We start from the raw sequence: 10773 nt of genomic DNA on the forward strand, positions 1-10773 counted from the left end.
AAAAAAAAAAAAAACTAAAAAAAAACAGTTTTTTGTTGTTGTTACTAGCAATTATTAATAGAAGTCATCTTTGTAAGTAGAAGTTGAAACAAATGAATGAAAATGAGATTAATTTGAGAGGACAATTGAATAGAAAAGTCATGTTCATCACGTGATTGTGCTTCCTTATTAAATAAAGGCTGAAGCAAATTTTTGCACAAGGAACGAAAAGATTTCTATAAATGGTGGTTGATGACAAATAATTTCCTTTTTTTGAGAAAAAATACTATTCCTCACACATGTCTTTTCTTTACTGTATCACAAATTTATATTCAAACAGAATCACATTTTTCAGCTTTTACTTAGTACATCTCCTTTATTACTAATATAATACATAAGTCCAATTATTTTAAATCAAATACTGTTCTGTTACTACTGTCATGTTCCAATTTATATAATACTCTTAACATCTCAAATATTTAACACGACTCAAAACTCAAAAGTTTATGCAACTTATACAACTTTTAAGAAGTCAACAACATTAAATTTTCAAATGAAATTAATATCTTAAACGTTTTATCAAAATTAAACATCTTCATGATCGAGAAACAACTTAGGCCCAGAAAGATTAACGCAACTTAGGCCCACAAGATTAACGTTTATCTGCTACCGCATCAGTGCCAAACTAAATTCCAATTAGGGGAATCTACGCGGTATACCTATGGGAAAAATCAGTTAACTTCATATACATTTAAAAAATTTATTTACCTTGTATACCTATTTTATAAAACTATAGTTACTTTTTATTGTGGTGCCTATGCTTTCCAGAGCCGGGAGTCTATTGGAAACAACATCTCTACCTCCACAAGATAGGGGTAAGGCATGCGTGCACACTATCCTCCCCCGACCCCAAACATACCATAATATTCTGATTTGGAATACAATATTCAAACCAAAATAAATATTAGAGTACCGTATTCAAACCAAAATAAATATTAGAATATAATATTCAAACCAACACACTTTGATAGTATAGCACACTAATAATATATTCTGTTTTATGATTAAATATTGATATATTGTTAGAAATAATTTGGAATACTACTATTCCTTAATAGTATATTCTAGTAATGTTGATGTAGTGTTAGATTTTTTTTTGGTCGTCAAAAGAACTTATATTAATTTAAACAGTAGCATTACAAGGAGCTAGTTGCACAGTATTACAAAAGGAGTTATCAAAATGGTGACCAACTGATTGGTCATATGCCAAAATGGGTTGTCTGTAGAACAAGTCCGTCGTACTAGTGGATTTGACTAAGCGCGGGTAGGTCGTACCTTGTTGATCAGCTAGTAGTTGTGGTAACAAAAAATCTGGTGGCTGAGCGAAGATTGTTGTACAATCATGAGCATGGTTAGACGAACCGTGTTGAGCTAGATAATGTGCAGCGCAATTTTGCTCCCTGTATGTGTGGGTAATGGTAGGATTACCCAGCTGCTGAAGCAAGTACCTGCATTCCATTAAAGAGGATGAGTAGTGAAGATTATCATTATTGAGCATCTTTATTACCTCAGTATAATCCACATTTACTTCCAGTGGTGTGAGTTGATGTTGCCTTGCTAGTTGTAAGCCTTGTAGTAAGGCTTTTAATTCCATGCATGTGGAATTGCCTGTGGTAGTTGCACCCATGAACCCCATTAAACAATGTCCCTCTGTTTTACGGAATATTCCCCAATACCATTGGTATAACTGTTTGCCTTGGCTGCTCCATCAGTGTTAAGCTTAATTGTGCCCACAGCTGGGGGGTGCCATTTGATATGCATTTGAGTACCTGTATGTGTAGCTATTTTTGCTTTTGTGTTATGATTGGTAAGGTAATAATATTCCGCTGTCTGGGAGAGCAATTGTTGTGTCGAGGGTGGTGTTTTAGTTCTTTGTCGATTGAATATATATTGGTTTTTTAATTTCCAGATGTGCCACACAATGTGTGGAATAAGAGTGGTTGATGGCAGGTTATAAGGCAGATCTTTTGTATTTTTAATTAGGTATTGAATGGTTTGAATCGGTGGTAAGATGTGTGTGTCACAATTTTGGAAGATATGGGCAATCCTTAGTTGAGACCAAATGGTGTTAGTGCGCGGGCAATTGAATAGAAGATGATTAATGGTTTCAATGGATTGATAGCAAAGTGTACAATTATTGGATAGGTTAACATTTATATGATAGAGGTAAGAGGATATTTTTAAGCGTTGATGTGATACTGACCAAAGAAAGTGAATTACTTTTTGTGGTAAGATTAGTTTCCATATCCAGTAGTAATTATAGGGTGGTGTTGGTTCTTGTAGGGCATTGTAAAGTGACTTCACAGTAAAATGGCCATTTGGAGTGAGGCCCCAAATAATTGTATCGAAAGCATGGGGTTGTTAACCTAGGTATGAAGATATTTTTTATTTGAGAGATAATGTTGTCCGTTAAACTTAAGGATAAGGAGGTTGTGTCAATTGCGTTATTAGAGATATAGTGGCTAAGAGTGTTGTTTGTTTCTTGAAAGTTTAGAGGTCCATTGTCGTAGACTAGTATTAGGTCCTATCCATGGGTCATGCCACATATTTATATGTGTGCCCCATGCTATATGCCATACTAATCCTAGTTGGCATAGATTCCATCCTGATAAAATATTCTTCCAGGAGGAGGAAGCCTGAGATCCCAATTTTTTATGCGCATAATTGTTGAATAGTATGGACTCCCAAAGTGAATTAGGGTTTTTAAACAGGCGCCAAGCGAGATTTCCTAATAGAGCGTTATTTTTAGTTGTTAAATTTTGAATGCCTAGTCCCCCCCCCCCCCCTCCTGAGTTTTAGGTCTTTGTACTACTGCCTATTTTAGTAAGTGAATTCTTTTTTTATGCTCAGCAGTACCCCAGAGGAAGTTTTTTTGGTAACTGTTCATTCTCTGGATGACTTGTGAAGGTATTTTAATGTATTGCATTACATGGTTTGGTAATGTGTTCAAAGCAGATTTTATTAAGGTGGACCTCCCCGCCATGGAAAGAAATTGTGATTTCCACCCTGATAATTTAGCTTTGAAGTTATCAAGTATGTACGGAAAGTCATTTGAAGTAGGTTTCTTTACAAACAATGAAAATCCCAAGTACTTACCAAAGAGGATACCCTCCCTCATGTTAAAGGATAATAAGACAAAGTGTTTGTCTGATTGAGAAGTGTTCTTAGAAAAATAGATTTTCGATTTTTGGAAATTTATACTTTGGCCAGATTTGTGAGTGAAAATATTGAGGGTATCAATGATGGTGTTCACAGTTGATGTAGTTATTTTAGATGTTAAGGTGATATCATCTGCGAAAAGTAGATGAGATATTTGGGGTCCGTTGGGTGATAGTTTGATAGCTTTCCATTGTTGGTAATCCACCAATTGGTGTATTTGCCTTGATAGTCTTTCTAGACATAAGATGAAGATGTAGGGGGATAATGAGTCACCTTGCCTAATGCCCCTTGTTGGGTAGAAAAAAGGGGAGGGGTGGCCGTTTATAAGGATTGAGATGGAAGTAGTAGTAATACAAGACATAATGATAGAGATGGGTTTATGGGGGAAATAGTTTCTTTGATAAATCCCCATTCCATTTTATCAAAGGCTTTTTCAAGGTCTAGTTTGATTAGAAAGTTTGCGATTTTGCCTTTCTTTTCCCTAAAATTTTGAAGTATTTCTTGTACTATGATGGCATTATCTGCTGCTTTTCGCCCTTTTAGGAAAGCAGATTGTTCAGGACTAATTATTTTATTAATAGGCTTTATGCGACATACAATTAGCTTGGTTATAATTTGTAAATAGTGTTGCATAGTCCAATTGGGCGATATTGCGTAATCATTGGAGGGTTTTTGAATTTAGGAATTAGGCACAGGTAGGTGGCATTAACCTGAATTGGTAATTTCCCAGAATTAAATACCTCATTACAAAAAGATACAACGGATTGAATATCGCTGATTATGTTTTGAATAGTATCGACATCTAAATTGAATATCGCTGATTATGTTTTGAATATTACTACACACATTAGAATACTTTGTCGTAAATCGAAAATTAAGTTGAATGTATGGGTGGAATAATAATAATAACATATAAATTGAATATCATTGTATAGTTATTGAATTTTATCATAGATGTAGTGAATACTCTAAGTTTTAAATTAAATATTATCAATATATAAAATGAATATGCCTCTTTATTTTAGGAATATTAAGGTAAATGTATTAAATATATAAACTAAATATTATCTATTTTGTAAATTGAATGTTGCTATTTATTGTGGGATTTTTATTTTATTTCTTACTTTGAAGAGTTTGTATTGTGCAAAAGGTAAGTGTTTTTTTAGGAATATGATAAACTTGAGTATTGGCTTCAATAGGAGAGAGGTAAATAGTAATATTCAATTCACTATCATGAGCTATGGCTACATTTAAGGAATATTATCCGAATATAGTCGTGAATGTTAGGATATCAATAAGTTATATGAAGTAATTATTTTAAGGATTTTCAGCTTTAGGATATATGTTGTAAAGAGGCCGTGTAGATAGGTATATGGTGTAACTTCCCCTTTTTTATTTTTTTTTCTTCAAAATTTTAGAAATAGCATGGGCTAGCCAGTTTTCGGACTGGTAATTGAAAAATAGACACTATTTTATGCGAAGATAAAATCTGAACAAAAATACCCTAGCTGAAACACGAAAAGTTCCAGCATAATATGCTGAATTATGGAGCTCCTGCGTATAAACTTCCAGCATAATATGTTGGAACTCCACCACAGTATGAAATTCTAGCACATTATGCTAATATGTATATTTCGATTACTTTTGAAAAAGTGATTTAGATTTCGATTACTTTTGAAATTGTGGCTATTTTTCAATTACCAGTTGTAAATCAAATTATTTCTGATTTTTTACCTTCAAAATTCTATGTATATTTTGATATTTTAAGGTGTTCCCGTCCAAAGTCAGTTTATGGCAGCATAGTATTCTAGTTCAGTCATCAATCAACTGTGCCTCAATCTCCAAATGAGTCGAAGTTAGCCAAAATAATTTGCGGTTCAGTCCTACTATTCTATTCACATTCATTTTATTGAAATAGTAAACAATGTCTTTAAGCAGCATGCCTCAAGCAGAAAGCTTTTAACTGCAGCCAATTCTTCAGTCCCCAGATCATTACTGCCATATTTACAATGCTTTCATCATTCAAATGATTCATAGGTTCCTTATCCATTCTTTCTTGGTGCGGGCATGGACAAATTCAAGCAAGGAGCAATGAACCTGACTGCATCTATTGCTCTTGATGCGGATCATATACATACATGTAACAAAAACTATAAGAAAAAAGTAAAGTAGATCGCATGTTTGACCACTTAACTGCATAGAGAACCTGGACGTTTCCAGTATTATATAAAAATATCCTGCGTTTAACAGGATTAGAAGATCCTCTGATTTTGGATGAATTATGTTTCAGTACGCGATCAATAACATTGGACAGTGAAGACAGTTATACATTTCACAAGCACTTTTTCTACTTTAAGGCAGTCTTACAAGCAGTAAGAGCATATAGCCAGCCATGAAGTTGGGGATACAACCCAGCTTGATATTGTACTATTATCAATAACAACCTAAGGGAACGAGAGATTGTAGTACTATATCACATTTCCTTCAATGATTGACCGTGAGGTTCAATGAGCAGCTTCAGATCACCACATTTCACTCGCTTATTAGATTAAATCTACTTGCTTTTTCTCCATGGCTTGCCTTTGACAGAACGCTTTTATCCCGTAAAGACCAGCATCGACCTCTGATGGCTTAACTGCAACAGTTATTAGGAGCCAATTATCAAGTCCCATAGCAACATCTGCAACTCTTATTATTTGGTTTTTGGCAGACTTGGAACAGTTTGTCAATGTGACAAATTGTTGGCTTATTGCTGTTTGGAATTTCTGGAACAGAAGGCTTTGATCCTGCCAAGGCCTTCCTCAAGAGCTGAAATTTCCACAGCAAAAGTTACTCTTACCCAATTCTTCAATCCAAGTGCTTCCCCTGCAATACGTTAATATTTATGAACATGCAAAAATACACCTGCCTGAAGTTCTACATCTTTAATGTTGTCAATAGTGATGCAACAGAACAACTTACCAGGTAGAACTATTACAGATTCCTCTCTGGCAAGCTTGGTGCAGAATTCTATATCATTGTCGATGCCTTCCAGAAGTGACATGTTTAGTTTTGCCTGATAGAGATGAGCAAAATAGACTATTCAGAATCTTTATCCAACTAAATACTGAAAAATACGTATATTTGGACTAGGGTGTTTATAGCGATACCATAAGAAACATGGATCCTTGTGGCTTGTATGGAGTAAAGCATGGAATCTCCGTCAGACCAGCATAGCAAATGCCTGCTGCTTTTCTAAGTAGGTTTATGGTATTAGAGTAGAAATCTTCAGGTGTTTCATCCAGAATACGAGTAATAGCACCCTCAAGAATGAAAAGGAACAAGGTTAGATACTTGAATTTAGTTTCATTTGTTTGAAAGATAATCCAAATAGCACAAAAATACTTTATGAAAGATAATGTGCAGGATCCCCATTTCACTCCAATTCAGATTTAACTTTAAAATACACAAAGACAGTTCTACTAAAGATTTGAATGGAATCACAAGGAACACTACACACGATAACTCGGAAATATGGAAAAAAGTATTTGTCCATGAAAAGGACATTGACTGATGTCAGACGGAATACGGAAGAGCTAAGCCTGTTATAATTTGGACAATGATGCAATAAACCAATCATCATTTACTGATCATCCCAAGTAGCCGACGCTATGCATTCCTATTCAATACAAAACTTTAGGCCAGGTATCATAATGACAAGCATGTTTCGACAAACTTGAATAAAGGATGCTTTTATCACATTTGTAGATCATGCATCTTGTTATCAACTTATCAAAAAAAAAATGTAACCGTAGTTTGCAGCTCCGAGTAGAACTTTAACAGCATAAAAATGCAACCACACTAGTTGCACACTATATCAAACCTTTCGAATAAGTGCTTGTATAACATACCATAGTGAGTGTAGAAGGATCAGCAGAGATTTCAAGGCAGCTTTTGATGGACTCCACAACCTGAGATCAGAAGAAGAAAAGTAAGATTCTTATTTCTGCATATAGATTTCTGCATGTGTGGAGTGTAAATATAACACCCTTAGGAGCAAGTAGAATTGCTACTAATGGGGCCAAGTGCAAGTTAATATATGCAAGCCTTATATGTGGTTTAGGGTGTAAACGACATGTATGACTGGAAAACCAATCTTTGTTATTTTGTCCCTCATTCATATTTTTCCTTTAACAAAAGAAAGAAAAATGTAAAACATAATTTTTCCCATCAAAATTTCATTGTGTTTTTCGCTTTATAGAGAGAGAGAGAGAGAGAGAGAGAGAGAGAGAGAGAACCCCATGTTTTTGAAGGATGCCATTGCGATCACACATCACGATCCAACCAACTCGCCAACCAGGAACCATCCATCTCTTTGATATGGAGCCAATTGTCAGTATAGGTACAATTTCTCCGAAGACTCCCATCGCCACAAACGAACTACTACCAAAAACTAGATGACCATAGGCTTCATCTGATATTACTAGCATTCCAAGCCTTTTCGCAGTTTCTGCAATCTGTTACTCCCATTTAAGAAATCAACAATTAATAAGCAAACCTAATTAAATCAACACTTTAAACAAAACAACCACATTCTAATACAACGATGACACGACCTTCTTTAAATGTTCACGCTTGTACACATTCCCACACGGATTACCAGGGTTTATAAAAACCATGGCAACAGTACGATCATCGGCTAGAGCTTCAAGCCCATCGATGTCAACCTCCCAATCCTGCTCAGAGAGAAGATTATAGTACCGCACTTCGAGACGGCTAAATGTGGAAAGAGCTTCATATGTTGGATATCCTGGTCTAGGAAGCAAAATATTAGCACCAGGTACGGCAAGAGCTGTAATTAGGACTTCTATTGCTTGCTTAGCACCAGCTGTGACATGAACATCATACAGTGACAATTCGTATGGATAGTCACGAGACAGAAATTCTGCAATTGACCTGGTAAATATTTGAAACATCAATATTACTAAGACTAGTTCTTGGCCTTCTGCAGTACAATTACATTTTGACAAAGAGTTTAAGTTCTATCTACTAACGTGGAGAATCTTAGTAACTCAATTGGTTTGCTACCTGAATTTTCACCTTGTTGGTGAGGGTTCGATTTCCCGTCATGTATTATTCCCCTTCCCAATTTCCCACCCCTACCTCCAATGTAATTAAACAAAAAAAAAAAAAAAACAATCTACCAATGTTGTAACAAAATCAGGTCATCTGTAAGATAATTATAAGTAAATCTCTATGATGATTATTAAATAGCAACCTGGTAAAATGGATAACTATAATGTTATAAGGGGTAAAAAAAATAAAAAAATCTTTAGACAGTCTGTTTAAAAGGGCATAAGGGGGTTTGGAGAAGGGCCAGACCACAATGGGCGTAAAGAATTCGACCATGGAAAATTGCAAGAGGTTGTTTATATGACTCTAACTCGTGACCTCGCGGTCAGATGGCAATAATTTTTTACCAGTTACACTGTCTGTTTATATCACTTAAATCTATCCCAAAAAATGGTCAGAACTTTAATTAAAATAAACTCCCAAAAGAAGAACAATTGAAGATAAAGTTAGGAGAAAGAAAATGGAGAAATCTGGGAGAGTTGAGAGAGTTACCTCCTGGCTTGAAGAACAGTAGAATTTGGGGCATAGCCATTGTATTTACCAGATTGGAGTGCATCAACAAGAGCGTCCTCTGATACTTTAGTTGTTCGAAAACTTGGAAAACCACTGGGATCGCCATGGCTAAGAGGGATTACAGTTCTTGTATCACTTCTATTGATGTTTTCATTTAAGGTGTTGAGATAACTTCTGATAGTGCAAGCTGATGCTTTCTTTGCATCTTCTTTTCCTTGAAAATTCCAGCTCGAGTTTGAGGAAAGTTCCATTGCCACTTACTGCTTTGTGATATCTCTATGGTTTTGAGTAGATTATTCTAGTAAAAATAGCACGGTCTAGCTAGTTTTCGGACTGGTCATTCAAAAAATAACGAGCGTTTATCAAGTCAATAAAAAATAGCCACTATTTTGCTGCAACAAAGACTGGTCCAGCATAATATACTGGAGTTCGGTGCACCTGTGTATTAACTTCCAGCATACTCCAACACACAAAAAGTTCCAGCATAATACACTGGAGATTCGAACACTTGTGTATGAACTTCCAGCATATTATACTGGACCGGTATACTTTGCTGGAACTCCAGTATATTATGCCGGAGTTCTAGTGTACTTATGTTGGAACTCCATCATATTATGCTGGAGTTCCAGCATACGTATCCTCGAACTCCAGTATAATATGTTGGAGTTCAAGTATAGTTATGCTGGAATTCCATCATATTATGCTGGAGTTCCAGCATAATATGTTGGAGTTAAGTATACTTATGCTGGAACTCCAGCATAATATACTGCCATATTTTCTGGGTTTTGAACACTGTTTTCGTTCAGATTTATCTTTACATGAAAAGTGGAAAAGTTTCGATTACTTTTGAAACTGGGTTATTTTTGAACGACCGCTTGTAAATCTGGCTATTTTTGAATTTCTCCAGAACCAAAATACTGTTCTTTTGGACTCAAAAATACTTTTTTACCTGAAGAAAAAAGTTACCATTCTATATAAAACGCGGTTATAAACCGCATTTTATAACGTCTGCGTTTTATATAAAACACACATAAATACCGCGCTTTATTGGAAGCTGATAAGACAGCTATATAAAACGCGGTTCATTAATGTGTTTTATAAAAAACGCAGTAACATACCGCGCTTTATATATATAAGTACTCGTCCCTTCCCTTTCCCACGTTTTAAACAGAACTCAGGCTCCATTTTTAAAAAACGAAGCAGCGGTCCCCCCCCCCCCCATTAACTCGATAAAAAACTCGAGTGGACCCCATTCGTCCCACAAAAACTAATCAAAGTTGGTCCCACATCCTAGCCAAGCCTTCTATTGTTGTGGGTTATTGTTTCGGAGTCAAATTTTCAAATCTTCAACTTTACGAAAAACATAAATCGAGGTATTCCGATTTAGTTTATGTCCATACTCGTATAAATAATGCATATTAGTTATTTTGAATGTGTTGTATGTTGTTTTGTGTTTTTTTTTGCGATTAAATTGGTATGTTATTTTTATCTGGAAAGATATTAATGTTGTAAAAAAATAATGTAAAAATTAGCGTTATTATTTGTTAATAAATTAGTATTACTGTTTTATATGTATTTTTGTGAATGTTTTGTAATTATAACATATTTGTTGTGTTTTATCTGGTATAAATATTTTATTTGCTTAAAGACTAGTAGTATAGTGCCTTTTTAAGGTAGTAAAATGTAATGCCTTTTAGCGTAGTAACATGTAGTGCCTTTTAGCGTAGTATAATGTAGTGCCTTTTAGCGTAGTATAATGTAGTGCCTTTTAGCGTAGTAAAATGTAGTGCCTTTTAGCGTAGTTTCCCTGTAGTTTAAGTATCTCTTATACTCAAAAATACGTCAAAATAACTGATAGATCAAATACATACTCTGTCCAATTATAATCAACATATAATTGGTGCTACTGGGCCGCAAATATCGAGCCTGAAACCCATATATGAATATTTA

The 10773-nt window shown here is 35.0% G+C and overlaps 1 protein-coding gene across 1 annotated transcript; it reads right to left on the reverse strand.

Annotated features, from left to right (window-relative positions):
- On the reverse strand, positions 5393-9118 carry LOC109227275 (tyrosine aminotransferase-like). The gene is made up of 7 exons (XM_019392378.1): positions 8803-9118; positions 7794-8133; positions 7476-7694; positions 7089-7148; positions 6348-6500; positions 6160-6253; positions 5393-6063 (listed from the first exon to the last, which is right to left on the reverse strand). The coding sequence occupies exons 1-7, from the start codon at positions 9072-9074 to the stop codon at positions 5945-5947; spliced, it is 1257 nt and encodes a 418-aa protein (XP_019247923.1). The 5' UTR covers positions 9075-9118; the 3' UTR covers positions 5393-5944.

This window comes from Nicotiana attenuata, chromosome 6 (assembly GCF_001879085.1).
Source record: "Nicotiana attenuata strain UT chromosome 6, NIATTr2, whole genome shotgun sequence".
NCBI classification, from domain to species: domain Eukaryota; kingdom Viridiplantae; phylum Streptophyta; class Magnoliopsida; order Solanales; family Solanaceae; genus Nicotiana; species Nicotiana attenuata.

Coding starts and splice junctions, on each gene's coding strand:
- LOC109227275 (XM_019392378.1), bottom strand. CDS start 9,074: ATGGAACTTTCCTCAAACTCGAGCTGGAATTTTCAAGGAAAAGAAGAT. Junction 7,149..7,475: donor GCATCCTTCAAAAACATGGG/GTTCTCTCTCTC, acceptor TTCTGATCTCAG/GTTGTGGAGTCCATCAAAAG. Junction 6,064..6,159: donor ATCTGTAATAGTTCTACCTG/GTAAGTTGTTCT, acceptor AACGTATTGCAG/GGGAAGCACTTGGATTGAAG.